The 17,324-nt window shown below is 47.1% G+C and overlaps 1 protein-coding gene across 3 annotated transcripts in view; it reads right to left on the bottom strand.

Moving 5' to 3' along the window:
* Positions 1–17,324, bottom strand: part of LOC143215395 (zinc finger protein castor homolog 1) — a 115,780-nt gene that overhangs the window by 24,426 nt on the left and 74,030 nt on the right. For all 3 annotated transcript variants that reach the window (XM_076437505.1, XM_076437503.1, XM_076437504.1), the window contains 2 exons: positions 15,741–16,180; positions 9,210–9,273 (listed from right to left, as the gene is read on the bottom strand). In XM_076437505.1, the coding sequence (XP_076293620.1) occupies positions 9,210–9,273; positions 15,741–16,180 (504 nt within the window). The remainder of the gene's footprint in view (positions 1–9,209; positions 9,274–15,740; positions 16,181–17,324) is intronic.

The following is a 17,324-nucleotide window of genomic DNA, read 5'->3' as shown; positions in this document are numbered from 1 at the left end:
CGTTCCTCGTTTTGCCGACGCATCCTCAGCCGCCGCGTTTAATTGCATACTTAAATATTTATACGTGCGGGAATATAAATCGAATCGATTCATAAAAGGCGAGCCAGCGCGCAACGGCCAGGGAAACAAGACGATCGTCGTTGGAAGAAGGACCCCGCGCGATCCTCGAGGATCCACAGCAAAAAAGGGCGAAAACGAGAGAGAGACGGAGATATCCTGGCTCCCTTCTCTCATTCCTTCTATTCTCTTTCTCTTTCTCCGGTCCCCTCGTCTCTCCTTCTCTGGTCCTCCTCCCCCTGGCTGCTCTATTAATTAGCTCGCGGCAGCTCGGTCTCTCTCCGCTCTGTTAATTTACTCCCGAGGGGGGGCGCATTTTATTTTTCGTACGGACCTGAGCGTCGTCGATCCTCCCTCCATGCCTTGGCCTCCTCAATCCGGCTCTATTAATTAGCCGGGGCCCTTTTTTCCCCGGGCCCAGCCCCGCAAGACCCGTCGAACCCCGTCAGGAAAAAGGGGAACGAACCGGACGAGGGTGGGGGCCGTACCACGGAAAAAAAGGAATGCGCGGACCCCGCGTTTCAGATTCCAGAATCACCGGAAAGGGAGAAGAAATATTCCGGTTTCGAGCAAAACGAGCCACCGCGATACTTGCCCCCCTCTCTCTCTACCGCGGGGGCCACCGATGCACAGGGCCCCGCCGAAATCCCCACTCCACTGTCTTTTCGGGACCCGTGTAGGCTACAGCGAGCGATGGAACTCGAACGATTCGCGACGATCGATTGTTGTGCGGGCGGTTTCGTAACGCGTGGGATCCTGGCTGTTCTCGGCATAATCCTTTGGGAAATTGGATTCTATTTAAAGATCCCGGGATGTGTTCGAGGCATAATTGTTTCCTCGCTCCGTGCCGAGTTTTTGCTCGGCAATTAAGCAAACTTATGTGCTTTGTTCTGTACTGCATCTTTTATAATGCCACCTTCTTTTGGTGGACATGTATACTAATACTACAGTGTTAAACACTTGTTATAAAATATATGTTTTTCGCGAATTAAGATAAATGTGTCAGCCTGAATGGATAGTTTAATATCAATTAAGATTAGTTAAAGAATAGTCCCTTCTTTAAATCCCTTCTTTAAAGAATAGTGTTTAAAAAATGACAGATGAAAACGAGAAATCTAGGGGAAATATGCGATCTAGCAATTCCAACGAATTGCAGCAGGATCGACGTCGATCGATCGTGACTCCCGAAGAAGGGGATGACGAATCGTTGTCCCGCCACCTAGCGCGACGAAGAGGGAACGTCGTTTTATATTTTTTCCCAGTGTTCTCTCTGTCCGCTATAATTAACGCGAGACCGGGCCAGCGGTGGAGAGACTAACAGAGGCCGAGAGATGATGTGGAGAGAAAGAGGAAGAAAGAGAGAAAAGAAAGAAATAGAAAAGAACGGAGATAGACAGAGAGAGAGAGAGACGGAACAAGAAGGTGAAAAAGGTGAAGAGAGATGGGCGAGAGGAGAGGCGGGGGTTGCAAGGGGGGGCCAGAATATCTGGCAATAAAAGTGACGGAGTTCGAAAAAGGGAATTGCGAAACGAAGCTACGAATGCCGCAATGTTTGTTGGCCGCGCGATTGGCCCCGATCGGCTTTGTATCGGGAAACAGCGATTGGCAATCGCATGCCGTCCTCGAAACTCAGGAATCCATCGTTGCTAGATCGAAACGAAACGATACACGCGCCCACCGCACCACCCCTCCCTGTCTCTCCTGTTCCCCCTTGGTCCCCCCCTCTACGAGAACTGGCTTCTTACGCAGAGCGTATTTCAGCGGACAACCTCGTGTCACGCGCGCTTCACTACTTCAGCTCGGTTCGAGAACCACTCTCGTCCCCGTTTTTTCCTGGCGGACGTTTCGCGATTTTTCGACCGCCAAGAATACGACTTTATCGCGGCGCCCGATTAACTAATCGATCCACTGCACCGAGTCTCGCCTCGATCCGCAAAGCCTTCGAGCCGGCTCCTTCATCCGTCCGTTTCAGAGAGCTCGCACGAGACGGAAGCCGGATACGCGTTCAACTTTTCCTTGAATAATCTCGAATCGTTGATAATCGTGTATTTCTACTTTTCAATCGTCTTAAGTTTTCGTAAATACATCAAATCTGCTATTTGAATCAGCGGTTGCAACTGCTTCACGATTATAAACGAGGTATTCCGCCACTCTCACATGTCTAATTAATAATTCATCTTGATACAAACTGAAGTAAATATTATATGTTTAGTTTCTTTAGATTGTTTCACTTCAAATTTTTTAATTACGAAATAATATCCAAGGTAGATACGTCATCAGTGGATACAATAATTTACCTGAATTTGAACTCGCACTTTTGTTCCTTCGCATGAAGGGTTTTACGGACGGAACGTATTTATATTGTGTATATATATTCTAAACGTATATAGTTTAGGTGACTGTGCTTCTTGAGGGTTCTGAAGTAAGTGGCAAATAGCTCCTTTTTATTTGGGGCATCCTTCGAATTGAAATAACCGAAAAAATACCGGTATTTAATTGTTTCGTTAAAGAATCTTGGCATTAAAATTTTACCGGCATTAAGTCCCTGGATAGGAGCGTACTTATTCGACTTGCCTGGTTAATCTGTCTGCTTCTACTTAGCGTTGCTGTTACTACCGACCGTCCCCCACCGCAAAAATCACAATGGGTCGGCGTAGGTCCCAAATCTCCATCAGCCTCTCCAGCGAGTGAAAAATCCCGACGCGCGGTTCGAACCGCGGAATTTTCAACCCGGTCTCTTTTTACGGGGGTCCCGTCTGTTTAGGGTGGGCGCCAGCAGCGCGGCAGTTTGCGGAAAAATGCGTTTCTTCTGTCGGTGCCGATAGCATCGATGGGGCCCCGTAGGATCCTCAGCGGGCGCCGCGTGCGCAAAACAACAACGCAGCCGGAGGATTCGCCGCGGAGGGCACCGAATGGAGGAGAGTAGGGGCGAACGAGGATAGAGAGGGGACGGAGGGGATACAAACGGGGACCTATGGGTCCCCTGGCAAACGGAGGGGCACGGGGGAGGGCCTGGAGAAGAGCGAAAAATTAGGGACGGCATTCCGTCTGTGTACCGATGCATTTCGGTGACCGCTGAACGGCCGTGGACCGTTCCCTTTTAATGCGATCGCGATTCCGCGAGCGGTAAGAAATTAATAAAAAGTTGAGGAACGATAAATTAGACCGGCGACGACGAGACGGCGCGAGAACCGACCGGCGAATAGGCCTGAAAGGGGAACAAGCCCCGTAGAAACGCCGCGGAAAGAATACACGGGGCCTCTCCTCGGGCCCCTGGAGCCTCGCTCCGGGCGATAATAAATTTCAAATATAAATAATAAAATTTCGAATCGCCCCGGCTTTCGACCGGGTTTTTACGAGGCCGGCTGCTAAATCGGACGACCATGGGCCCGCGGACCCCCTCGGCGCACCCCTTCAGGCCCAATCTTCTCTGCCCCGCGACGAATTACCCCGGGAATCTAATCAAAATCGGAGGAGGATTTTCGGAGATGATTTTCGGAAATCTTCGAGCAATTGTGCTGCAAATTAAACATTTCTTCCGACTGATATCTTTTTTTGTGAATATGAAATTGATAAAATACTTCATACAATACTTATATATTTAGTAATTGATTAGATACCGACATTTTCAAAAATTTTATCTCAACATCGAATATCCAGAACAAAGAATTGTCGTGTGTCCCGCAATTGCGAAGTTATTTCCGAGACGACAAGAGTCGCAACGGCGGCGCAGTTGCAAAAGAGACAAGCCGCGCCGTTTCCGAAATAATTACGGCATTTTCAATCAGCCGGGAATGGCTCGGGGATATCGGCGAAATTAGAAACACAATCGTTACCTCGGCCCGGAGCGAGAAAAAGAGAACGAGCCCGCGTGCGTGCTTGTCGTAACAGTTTAATGTTTATGCATGGGCTGCGGAATGAGCCTGGCCGAAGAATAATGCATCTGTAACCAATTATGCGGATAACCGTGGCGAGAAAGTCGAGGCGAGGATGAAAATCGCGACGATGAATCGAAGATCCGGCTGTCAAATATTTATTTAGCTGTTAACTCGACGGAGCTCGCCTCGAATTACCTTAAAACGCTTTTTAATCGACCGTGAAACTCGCTCTTCTTCCCCTTCCCACTCCTGCTCGCGTACGTATCCTGTTCTGTGTCATTCACAGTTCAAATTCATCGAGCCCCTGGCTCCATAGAAAATTATTAATCACAAGGAAGTTTTAATCACGTATGAAAGAGGAATCATGCATGCACGAGAAAAGGGGTTGGAAGGTCATTGTTAAGCAAAATTACAATTCGCGAACCACAAGAAAACCGAGAGACCGATTATCATAACAACGTTCTGCCTGATTAAAAGAACAATTTCGACTTTCGGCGACTGACCGAGGCGAACAGGGGAGACAGGGGGAAGGCTTCACGGTAAAAAATCGCGTTAACTAACGTTCCCGGTCGGCAACGTCGAGCGAAATCCTCCCCCGACGAACACAATCAACCGCGAACACGGTTCGGTCCCGGGCCTCTGTTTGCATTCTCTCGGAAACGCATTCTTGATGTTCTACCTGGGCCGCGGGTAAGTCGAAAAATCCTTGCACGGCCGAATCAATCTCGACGAAACGAATAAGAAGAAAGAGAATTCGCCGATTCCCGAAAAAGGAAAAAAATGCTCGGACCCCGGGGATAAAAAGTCGAGGAAGCACAAAAGAGGATCGAGCGATCCCCCAAATCCGTTTTCACGGCAACCGCATAAGTCAGGAGCGATTTTTCTCAAAGCCCGGCTCCCTTCGCGTCCGCGTTATGACATATATATGGATCTTAAAGGGGGCCTTATGGTGGGGGCGTACGAACGTTTCATGGTGGTGGTTACGGGAGAGAGAGAGAGAGGAGAGATAGAGGGGGAAAGGCCCCGAAGGGCCCCGTGGATCCCTCACAGTGTATATGCAGAGAACGCGCGGTGCACCAGTTATTTATTGTAGCTCCCGTTTATGCTTTATTTGTTATTTGCCTGGCCGACTGGCTCTCTGCCTGACTGCCAGCCCACGTAGGTGTATACCGTACCTACGAGGGAAGGCAGAGAGGTACCTTATCTACCTGCGAGACATGCGTTACACCGGCCTTGCCCGCCGAGATGAGCCAGATTCGCATAATTGGCCGCTTAATACGAAGCATTCTCGACGAGCCGGCCCCGCCGCCGCCACCCCCGCTTAGGATCCAATAGCGTCTCTGCCCTTGGAGAACCCGATTAAAACACCTTCTGCTCCTTTTCGGAGGGAGCATAATTCTTGAAATATTTCTATAATGTCCCCCGACTCCGATAAATTAGATGTCTTCTCTTCTTAATTATTCCACACGATACAGAAATCTCTTTGAAAAAACTAACCGGCGTGCGTGGAAATGGAGGATCTAAGCTTTGAAACGAGCTTAGAACGATTGTCGTACGAATTTTTTTAATGAAGTTATATTAGTTTAAATATCGCTGGTCAGAAAAATTGTTAGGAGGAGAGAGCGTATTTGTTGGAAATCATTTTTGCGAGTAAGTTCGTCTGTGTTCTGTGGATTTGCAAACGGTTCAATTTTACATGAAATAAAAATGATCTAGGTTTAATCAGTGTCTGAATCTTGGAATTAAAATCGCTTCGAGTGCAAAGGGTTAAAGCGAACGATCGTTCGAATTTTAATGAGCCGAATTCCGCGGAGCATCCCGAAGCGAAATTAAATGATAATCCGTGACCCCGGATCGGCCTTTGCTCCTCGATCGTCGATCGAGTTCAGCATCGGGATCGAAGCGAACGCGCGACGCGGCCCGCCCGGCCCGGCTTTAACAATTACAAGCAATTTACGACTTCAACAATTACCGTCGACGTACGCGGCAGAGGACCGACGTCTGGCCGGGGCTGCACCTGTTCGACATTCATTTACGGCGCGGCCTTAACAGGCTCGTTGATACGCCGCGGTCATTAATTCACTTTAAATACAATTTAATTAACAGTGCACGGCGGCTCCGTGTCGCATTAATATTCGACGGCCCGCCGAAAATTGTCTATTACGCACGATTGCCGTGCGATAAACCTTAATTGAGCGGCAACGGACCTCTCCCCGACCCAATACTACTTTACGAGCCTTGCAACTTCGCTGCTCGGACCTCGTCTCGCTCTCTCTCGCTCGCTCGTGTTCGCCCGGACACCGAAATCGACCACCGCGCGCCATTACTCTACATCAGAAAATCCGAAAGCAGATTGTATCGAGCGGAAAAGTTATTCGATTCCTCGAATTAAGGTATCCCGGTTTAATTGACCGGCCACGGCGATGCTATCGTTCTTTATCCAATTTTTCTTGGTGGAGAAACGGACTTAAGAAAAGATATTGAAAGGTGATAACTAGACTGCGAATCTCTTTGTGCAAAATAAAAATTTTCTGTATCGATTCAAAGATACTGGAATGAAATGGAAACTTATAAACGCATAAAATCCGCGATCAAGTGATAACTTTTCTCCTAATTTTTGTATCTAGCTGATCGAATCGTTTCCTATCTAAAAACTCTATTTCCGATTTCTAAAATCGACTGGGAAGGCTGGGGCGTATTGAAAGCGCCACTGTACAGAGCTTCCCACTCTCGCAAGGCATTCGTGGCGCAACTGCGCTCTCTTCGGAGTGCACCTCTCGATGCAAAGCGATGCAACGCGGTGCAAGGTGGCCGGGGCGGTGTCGAACAACGGCTGCGACCGGAGTGATAGGGCAGACCGCGAAAACGGCGAAGCAGGCAGCAGCTGATAGTGTGGAGGGGGTCTCCTGTTATCATCCGTGGTAGAACGGTGTGCAGAGAGAGAGAGAGAGAAAGAGAGAGAGGAAGCAGAAAGAAAGAAGTGTTCGAAGGAGACGCGTTTGAAAGAGAGGGTGTCCCGTGGCGGCTCCAAAGACTAGAGGGGGTGAATAACAAAGAGAGAGGGGCGGGGAGGTGCAGAAGGGGGTGGAGGACGAGGAGGAACCCGGAGAGAGCCGAAGACACCGCGAGAAAGAGAGAATAATGCGTTAAAGCAGCAAGCACCAACTACTCTAATTGGCCACTTTGTCCATTTATTCGATTTATTTAAATTATGGGACAATTGACAGTAGGCATTCTATTTTTTAAATCTCCCCGGCCAACCGGCTGATTGGGCGAGATTGGCGTGAGACACTGGCCCCACAGATTCCCCAGTTGTGGGCTTAATCAGCTTTGATTGCTGTCCTCTCTCTCTCTTTCTCCTTTTGCGCTCTTCTCCTCTGTTCTACACGTTTCTCTGTCTTTCTTTCTGTTCTCGCGTTGTTTTCTTCTTTCTCGCTCGCGCGCGTACCAGTCGAGAGATTCTCTCTCTCCCTCTCTCTCTCTCTCATTCTCTTTTTATTGTCGTGTCGGCGAACGGCAGCGCTACACACGACACAGGCAACGCACAATTTTATTTTATTCCGTTTCAGCGCGGATCTCGCGACGACGAGCTTAATATCGTCCGGGAGTGCGAGACGTTGATTGGACGATCCGAAATTGTGGGAATGTGTCTCTGGATTACAGAGACACCGAGAGAGGCCGCCCACTGTCTCTCACGTTTCCCCCTCCAAACCCGACCATCCTTTGTCAACCGATTACCGTAATTTCCGCTGTCACTGCTGATTCGTTTCTTCGTTTTCAACTGAAAATCCCCACCGGCCGCGACCGGCCTTCCGCGTGCTTTTAACGAGGATCTCCGAAAGCCGTAATCTCGAGCCCTCATCGGAGCTTCGCTAGATTGTACATCGATTATTTTTTCGCAGCATCATCCCAGCGTATAGAGAATGACGATTCCACGGCCGACGGAGCACGACGTGTAATTTCTCCATCAGTGGCGTAATTTTTTTCGAATGGAACGGGGGTGGGTGTGTGTATGGGGGACCTGCATATGAATCCGTTTCCACGCCGGCGTTCTTCCTCTCTTTCCCGATCGTCCGCGGCCCACGGCAAAACCCCCTTCAGCCCCCTCGTGGGACCCACTTTGCGCTCATCCCATTTCCTTGATAATTCCCATAATGCTGTGGGCGGATATTCCAATAAAGGGGGAAGAGCCCCCGGCCACAAAACGCTGAAAGCATGGGACACGGACTCTCGTTTCGTCAGGTTGCACGCGTTTCACCAGCCTGCACCGATTCAATCGAATAAATAGAGAAGATGGGACGGAGATCGGGAGAGGAGTACACTATGGTACTTCGCGAGAGCGACAGAGATTATGCTCTCTCTCTCTCTCTATCCCCCTGTCCTTCGTCCAAACAGATTCACCGATTCGACGTCACGTGACCGTGGGAATTGATAATTGGGCCGACCAGATGCGGGACCATTGTGCACGAATTTAAATAATTCGGAAAGACGCGCCCCCTCAGCCCCGGAAACTACGCGATCAATCTTCCTGAAATACATAGTCATTTTTATTAATTTTGTTCGGCTACTATATTCTTTTTTCGAGCTCTTTGTCGAATAGCATTTTGTACGAAATAAAAATATGCTGCGCTGATTCAGAAGAAACAGAAATTAATCGATGTTTTAGCGATTTGCAAATAATATTCGTTTATAAAGCGACACGTTGCATGTAATATCCAGGAATATTCAACGGAAATTGCCCTTCGATTAACGTTTCCCGGAGCCATGAAGTTTGGAACCACCTGTTGCACCCCCATCGCTGTCGCAGTAAATCTGCCATTTCGAGCTCGGATTAAAATTCATACAGAAACGTGTCGAACAAGCTGTGACTACCTCTTGAAACAGTTATTTCAGACCACAAATAATCGACTAATCTTTCGATTTACATTTCAGGTGGACGGATCACTTGCGAACATGATTTTTAGAGATTTATCTTTTCTTTAATATAGTGCTTCCTGGCTGAACAAGACGAGCAAGATGAAATCAGGAGAATACGAAGAGCGACGGGCACCGAATCTGATCGAACCAGATCATCGTTCGTTTCGACGCCCACGCACTCTCTCCCCCCTCCCCTTCAATATGCCGATTTTTTTCCCTTTATCATTCTTTGTTTCTCGTGTTCGTCTCCCTTCCTCTTCGCAAGAGAGGCGAGCAGGGTCGTCGAACGCCGGGGACTCGATTTGAATCTAATTACGATCCCGATAATTCCGCAAGGAGGAGGAAATAGTAACTCACCGGAAACCTTCGGGTCAGCTGCCTCCACCTTCATCGCCGCCAGGCTCGCTATTGTCGGCGGTACCTAAAAGAAAATACATTACGATGTACAATGCACCAGCATGCTCAGGGCCGTGCTCACGACGGGGACGAAAGGGGGGCCGCCCACGCAGACTCTGGGGGACGGGCAAACGATTCTATGAGACCGAGCGACACGTGTCGTTCGAAAACCCTCCAAATTATCCGGGCCCCGCGGCGATCTTTCCCAGAAACCGCCCCCTCTTCTCGAATCTATAGTTTTGTATAATTTCTATATTTTTATTATATGCTTTCACGATTGAAATTGCATTGCCAAATTTTTCTGCTGTCTAGAAGTTCGAGGATCTTCCAGATTAAGAGTCTACTATTTTTAACAACATATATTTATGTTCCCAATTTTGTAAATTTAGTGGCAAACGTAGCTACGATTCTACGAAGAATTCGAGTCGTTAACCTTTTACAAATTTGTGGAGCGGCGTGATTTAATAATGTTTCTGTCTAAACTTGCATTTTCACATTTTTCTGCTTTTTAGAAATCGAGGATTTTCGAGACTAAAAGTCTACTATTTTGAAGGAGATGCTTTTATATTCCCAACTTTGAATTTTCATTCTCGTATTCGTCAAAAACGCACAAAATTGCAGTAAATTCAGTGGCAAATGTAGGTACGATCCTGCGAATAATTCGAGTCGTTAACCTTTGCTCCCCCGTCGGATTTTCACGGCGACAGGGATCAGGCGTCTTTATCGTTACGACATCCTCTCGGGGACGTTAGGTGAACCGGAAACGACTTCCGGTTCCTCGAAAAACGTCCAAGGAATCGGAATACTTAGTCGCATCGAAAGGTCGACGACCTCGCCCCGCGATGCAAGCGCGAGTTGCATCGACCCAATTTTCTCTGGCGGATAACGCTTCTAGAAACAATTACGCGTGCTGCAAATCCCGCTGCGATAAATCTGTTCGGCAAACGAAATAACAGAAACGATAAATTTGTTGTTACCGAAACATTTCAGGAATAAATAGCCGTGCAGTGTAATCTTAATGGAGAGTTCATTTATTTGTAGGTTTCGAGTGGCTAATTTATTGATAGACCACGGGGGAGAACGTCGTCTCGATTGTAAATCTTTGGGGACGTTGATCGACCATAATCTTATCGGATTTTGACAGTGTGTTGCCTCTGCAGTGCTTGACTGGTATGCGAGGCCTTTCCGAAGGAATTGGCAGAATTGAATTAAAGACTCGGCAAAATACACATTTGTGTTAAAAATATATTCATTTTGCCTTAGACTTCCCGCAATTCTGACTCTTTTCTCGCAAAGAAACAGTCAGAATACTAATTAGGGAGAGGGGGAGGGTTAAGGGTGAACCATACGAGAGAAAACCGTAGAAGCAGAGGCAAGTTGGCAAGAGAACCAGCTCGGAACAGACGCCAGTTGCCGGAAGCCTTATCGCGGTACAAATTATTCGAATCCTGTACGATTTCCGAAGCCGTATCTGCGATGCGTCGCTGAATTTATGAAGCGATTGCCACATCGCTGGTCGTGTTCCATCCTCGGCCATCACCTCCTACCCTCGCGGACGATCGCGTCCGTTTCGTTTCCATATTTTGCTATCCGAACGCGTTGTTGTATACGCAAGAAGTCCGTCGACGATGATTTTCTCCTCATCTGTGTCCCCGAGAAAGATCGAACGCGTCTCACGTGCACGGCAATCGCGTTCCATCGATCCCCCGTTCGGCCGACGATCGACCATTTATATTCCGCGCTCATAATTATCGTCGACCTTCGATGCCCAATATTACGGATCGGCGTGCGGATCGCATGGCAATGCGCCGGAAAGAATGTCGCCGACACGCTGTTTCCGCGGGAAATCGCGCGCGATTCCGCCGATCGATTTCATATTTTCATCGTTTTGTGTTTCGAAATATTATACGATCGAGAAAAGTTCTGCAAAGGTAGCAAAGTTTTGATATTATGTTGGCCGCAGGAGAATTTTCAGTTGCTTCGGAATCGTTGGAAAATCGCTGAAGACCGTAAGGTATTGGTCCACACCCATAAATGCCTCTCCGAGAGCCGCCTAAATCTCTCGACAGTCTTCATTTATCACACCGAACGATCTCAATTTCTGGCACACACACCTAGCACCGCATTCCTACAACCTCATCTAATCCGAGACGTCGCTGTAAAAGGAAGAATCAATTAAAAACCACCTCGTACTCGTTCGAAACGATCATCCTTCGAAACAAGACCGTCGTAATCGTCGTCGGACAAATTTTTAAGGAACGTTGATTCATGTAAGTTCGTTGATGCAATTTAATGTTCCATTATAAATTCTCTCCGGTCGAGATAACAAGCTCGATGTGTTTTGTAAGTTTGAACAGTCGGGAACAAGTTGGGATCGTTTCGCAGGGTCTATTTTCCAAGTTCCGCGAGTTCGAGACCTCGAGCGCAGTCTCCGTGTGCAACTGTGGAGCGTGCAAATCGAGCACGAAGCTCCACAAAGCAGATTTCGATTGCAGAGTAGCCCGCGCGGATCCCACAGTTTGAATCTCGCCAACAAAAGCGAAGAAACCGAAGAAGGAGAAGAAGAAGAGGAGGAAGACGAAGAAGACAAGAGAAGAAGTGGAGAGTCAGAGGAAGGAAACGACTATCATAGAAACAAATAGAAAATGCTGTAGCCTGTGTACGCCGCCGAGAGGACAACGACGACGACACACCGACGACGAAGAAGAAGAAGAAGACGGAGAAGAAGAAGATCGAGCATGAAAAGGAAGAACGTATTGCAAGAATGAGAGGAGAGTGTATAGACAGAGAAAGAGAGAAGGAGAGGGAAAACGCAGAAAGAAGTAGTAGGGAGAAGAGCTGTGCGAGAGAAGACAGAGAGCTAAACAGAGAGAAAAGGGGCGGGAGAGGGGGAGGAGAGGGCAAAGAGGGAACCGGGAGAGTATAGAGGTATATGAGAAAACAATAGAGCTGATTTGCAAACAATAGAATAACGTTAAGAGTCGAGTATTATACGCCGTTGTTACTTCTTGTGCCATAACGCCGGAGAGCATATGCCCATTAATATTCAAAGGCGAAAATAATGTAAACGACACGACAAAAATCGGGGGAATAATTTCAATTCTCCCCGTATGGGATTCCAGCGTGGCGATACACCGAGCGAGAGAGCGCCTCCCGGGCCCATTTCGTGTCTCCTCCGAGGCTCGACCGGCACGTACACGCGCGTACCCGCTCGACGGGACCGTGCAAGCCACCGGTTGCCGTCGTGCTCCATCCCTGGGACCCGTCGCTTTCCCGTGGATTTCCCATTTTTCCCCTCCGATCGTGCCCGGCAACAATTTTCCCGTACCTACGAGAAACTCCGAAATTGATTCTTCCTTCTGTGGGACTCGTGAATTTTCTTTTGCGATTCATTGTCTCTACTTGCATCGAAGCAAAATTTGAAAGAATCTGAAATTCTCAGATATTATTTAACTGGAATATGGATCCAGATGAATACGAACGAATGGTTCCATAGAAGGAATTTTAGAGCATCATCGAGGCAGACCGGTGGGAGTTCGAGGGCACCGGTGGGTGAATCACCGGCACGTTTTGATGACTGGATGACGAGTCGTCGACAGCCGGCAAAGAATCGTGAGCGCGCCGCGCCGCTACAGCAGCGTTAGAATAATTCAAGGGTTCGTGGAACCGCGGACAATAATTCGCCGCGATATCCGTTGCCGTAATCTGCGGCGTCGAAAGAGTCCCTTGATTCTTGACCTTAATTCGTTCAGACGTGGTTCCCATAAAATAAACGAGAACAATGATTCCTTTCCCCTCGATTCGCGTCGCGATAAAATAACCGTGAGAGGAACGATCGCCGGCTACGGCAATAAAGCTTCCCCGTGAAATTTGGACAGTATCGAACCCTTTATCTTATCGCTGCTCGAGGATCCGAAATCGGAATCGGGTTTTAATGTTCTTATCCGAAACGATTTGAAACGCGACTGGAAATTGACAGTGATGATTAGACTGCGGATGTTTATGCAATTTTTGAATCTTGATTGTACTAAACTCTGTCGAATTTTATATTCTAGATTTGTTGAACACTTTCGAAAGCCATAAATGCATAAAGATGAAGCGATTTTGAATGGAAGCAGAGAAAGAGGACCGAGCCATTGTACTAAAAAGTTAATAATGGAGTAAAAATTGATGGATCTGATAGCCGCGGTGGATTTCACGTTCCCGTGAATTTCAATTAGTCGATTAGTCCATTAACCCTAGCCGACGCCACGGACGCCTATTAACCCCGACGTGGTCTTGTGTCGCAACACGAGTATCGAACGAATTTATCTCTAGTTATGGCGTTTAATTGCGATAATCGGCTTCGTGAGCGAGGCTGGATCGAACCTTACTTTCTACGAAGTCCAACGATCACCTTCGGAGAATAACAAGGAAATTTTCACAATAAAAGAATACCGATAACCCACGACTACTCCTCGAAGAACGTAAAATTTCTCAAAAAAACAAAAATTCTATTTTTTTGTTAGTTAATCGTTTCGATGCACTTTCGAGCGAGAGAACATTTCACGCGGCGAACGGTGAATTAGCGGCTATATTTTCGAGCAGATTGCGTCAGACCTTGAGGAATTAACTTTCTAAACGAACAATTTACATTCCGCGCCGTCCTCCGACACACCCTTCGGTAACATCATTCGATACGCGATTATGTGCATATTATTGCAGTAAATAGAAGCGCGATCGGCTGCAAATCGGCTGTAAACGTCTGTGCAAACAAAGCAACGGATACACGAATTATCGAATGCGTTCTAAAAATCTGTCAGCAGATCGTTCGAAGAAAATCTTCGGAAAACCGGAGATCCATTGAAAGAACGATCGTCGAATGACACAGGCGAATTTCGCGACAAACGTATCATCAAGTCATCAATTCTGTACTACATGTTGCTGTTGGCCGCGGTTCAATTTCTCGGAAAAAGATCGACGAGCACGATTTGTTAGTCTGCTGAACGCGGAACGACTCACAACTATTTTTAACGAAGCGGAAAAATTCTGAAAAAAAAATGTGAAAATGCTTCTCAGCTATCCAACGAGTGAAAAACTACGGTTAATGATACAAGATGTTAATTGTCGGACGTGGAATCGCGATGGTTTTAAACTGTTCGCGAACACGTGCGCTAGTTGCGAACTAGCGAAGAATCTAATTATTTAATAAATGCCGCGGTAGTCCGAGGCAATATTTCACTCGAGATTATTCGCTGGTTTACGATACTGCGAGTCGCCAATAAAACGGGACAATTATTTTCATATAATTGGCTGGTCGCGCGCGCCACCGTCATGGCCTCTTGGCGCGTTGATCGTTAAAGTGGAAACAAGTTGAACGAAATCCAACCGCTGTAGCAGATGCTCGCCGGCATGTTGACAATCCGGTGTCACGTCATCATCAACCGTGCCGGTGTTCGCGAAACACGACCGTAATCGATCTACGTCCTCGAGCGTCGCGATTCGAGCCTCGATTCGCAACGACTCCAGACCTTCTCGCTATCGTGAAATTCAATTTTTCTACCCTCGCATTAATCACCGTCCACTTGCGCGCATTTTTATCTCGTCGATTAAGCAAGCTCGATTTGTCCAGACTGCGGATTTTATGCATTTCTGGCGGAAATGGGCGCGTACAATTTGGAACAGTGGACGCGTTATAAATATTTAACGACATCGATGTATCAGTTTCAATTTAGTAGGATAATTAAAGTGTCCTGCAATCAATGCGAACATTTGTTATTTTGCATAAAGATCCGCAGTCTAGTTCCTATCTATGGTACATGGCTAAACCCTTTCTAATGGACCCTTGAATAGCAACAGCAATTTTCATTGTGAACTAACAAGTCACCCTTAATAACGTCATCTAATAGTTTCATTTAAGATTGCAATGTTAAAGAAAATTTCTATGCTTCCTTTTGGCACAGCACAATTATCGAAAATCCTATTAATAGGTATCCGGTAGGTAAAGTGTTAAATATCAGATCTTGCCTTTTATTATTATTAAAGATACGCAACACAACCCTGTCTAGAAAAATTATTCTATCAGATGATTGCATAAGTTCGCGCCCGAATTGAAAATAAAATTCTAATAAACTGCTGCAATCGTCTAATAAAACAGTTCGAAGAATGTCGCAGAACAACGCATCCCCTTCCTCCTCCGGAACAATCAGCAGAAACAATTAACCCCAGTTCATCGGCACACGTGTGCATCTTCGCCCCCTAACCTAAACCTCGTTTGCCCCGTTAAAAAAAATTCCACAGTCAACACGCCGCTCCACGGCCACCCTCGAGCACAATCTAATCGAGTCAGGGATCGCAAAAAAACGTGAGAGAAAATGAAGAGAAAAAAAAGCGAAACAGTCGATTTCCATGGCGAGAGAACGATAAAACCCGCGGCGAGGGAGTGCGAAGTTTCGAGGGGCGGGGGAGAATGAAAAGCACCCCTCGTCTAATTAATTTGTTCAAGTGACTCACCCTCGATTCTTCAGGTTCCTCCCTCCGAACGTTCTGGAAGAGAGCGCTGCCCATCTGAACTTGAAGATTCTGCTGCAACAGTTGCGCTAGCTGTGGATTCTGCGAGAGTATCGCCGGATTTTGCTGCAACAGTTGAGCGAGCGCGGGATTCTGCACGAGAATTTGGCTGAGGGATGTGTTCGCCATCGCGTGGAGAGATTGTTGCTGTTGATGTTGCTGGTGCGGAGGTTCTTGATGTTGTTGCTGCTGTTGCGGATGCTGTTGTTGATGCTGCTGCTGCTGTAGACTCGGAGAGTTGGCGTTCGATGTTTGACAGGACTGAGACAGGTTGCTCGGCGGTGGATTGTGCCGGGGCGGGCTTTGAGGGGTGTGAGGTGGCGTAGGAGGGCTTCCTGGCGCCATCGACGACGCATCCTTTTCCTCTTTCACTTTCACCTTGCCTGGAACCAAAAATAAATCGACCACGTTAGTCCAAACCGAAGTCAAGCCGACTTTCATCCCTTATTTTACCGCTTGAACTACTGAAACAGCAAATCCTTGTGCTTTAGTGTATGTTTAAATAGTAAAATTGTTTTTAGAATTTTTAGTAGCTCGCCAGTGTCATCTTAGCTGTCCTTTTTCAACCCCCTACCCAGAAACACAAAACAGCAAAATATTAACCCCCGTGAGTTAACATTTATCATTCTAGATTTTTCGGTAACGTGTTTCGCATTAATAAAATAAAAGATAAAAGTAAAACTTCAATATCTAATTACGTTGAACTTGCTAATAAATAAAATAAATTTCTAAATGACGTCCATTTCGCAAACTTCTCACTTAAAATCATGTCTGGGCACTTCAATCACATCCATTACAAAACAACGGTTCTAATTGCAACACCGGATGTTGATGCACCAACCCTCTCGCATCCCCTCTACCTACCCCAATTTCCCACGGCAAGCAGGACTTCCTCCTCGCAAGGACGCCGCGCCGAGACTGTCTCTTCCTCTCGGATTTTCCAAGATTTCGGAAAGTCTCGCGGAAACAGAGTGGGGATAGAGAGATCGTCGCGCCGATTGGTCGAACGCAGCGAGACCGATCGGCGAATAGCAGCGCAGCGACTTCGTGCCGGAAAAAAAGCTGACTGAGGGTGAGTTTTTGCCGGTTGGAGAGGATCTAGACACGTGAAATTGAGACGTCTCGATCCCGAAAAAGCCGCAATCGACTGCGAGCAGGTACATCTGCTCCTCGGGTCACCTAGACCCGAGGATTTCCATCCCCTCTTCCTAACTATCACACGAGGACTAGCAAAACAAATATAGAATCTTTGATTCCTGTTCCGGAACGCAACCGTTCGCCCGTAAACCAGAACTGATTTTCTTAAACGGTAAATTGCGATCTTTCTACGTCTTCAGCATGTAAGACGCCATTTTATTGATATTGGTAATTGGGTATTTTTCGCGACAGTTATTCGGAATCTCCAAATTCGCTGTTCAAACTCAAAAGGTTCAAATTTTCTTTGAAATAGAATTCCTAGATTGGGAGGTTAGATATTTTCGAGTTAAGCCTGAAATTATTTTTCTAACATTCTGCCAGTAACCCTTT

The sequence above is a fragment of the Lasioglossum baleicum genome, chromosome 13 (assembly GCF_051020765.1).
Source record: "Lasioglossum baleicum chromosome 13, iyLasBale1, whole genome shotgun sequence".
Classification (NCBI taxonomy): Eukaryota; Metazoa; Arthropoda; class Insecta; order Hymenoptera; family Halictidae; genus Lasioglossum; species Lasioglossum baleicum.
The sequence above is the reverse complement of the archived record's forward strand: the minus strand, read 5'-3'. Positions and strand labels throughout refer to the sequence as shown.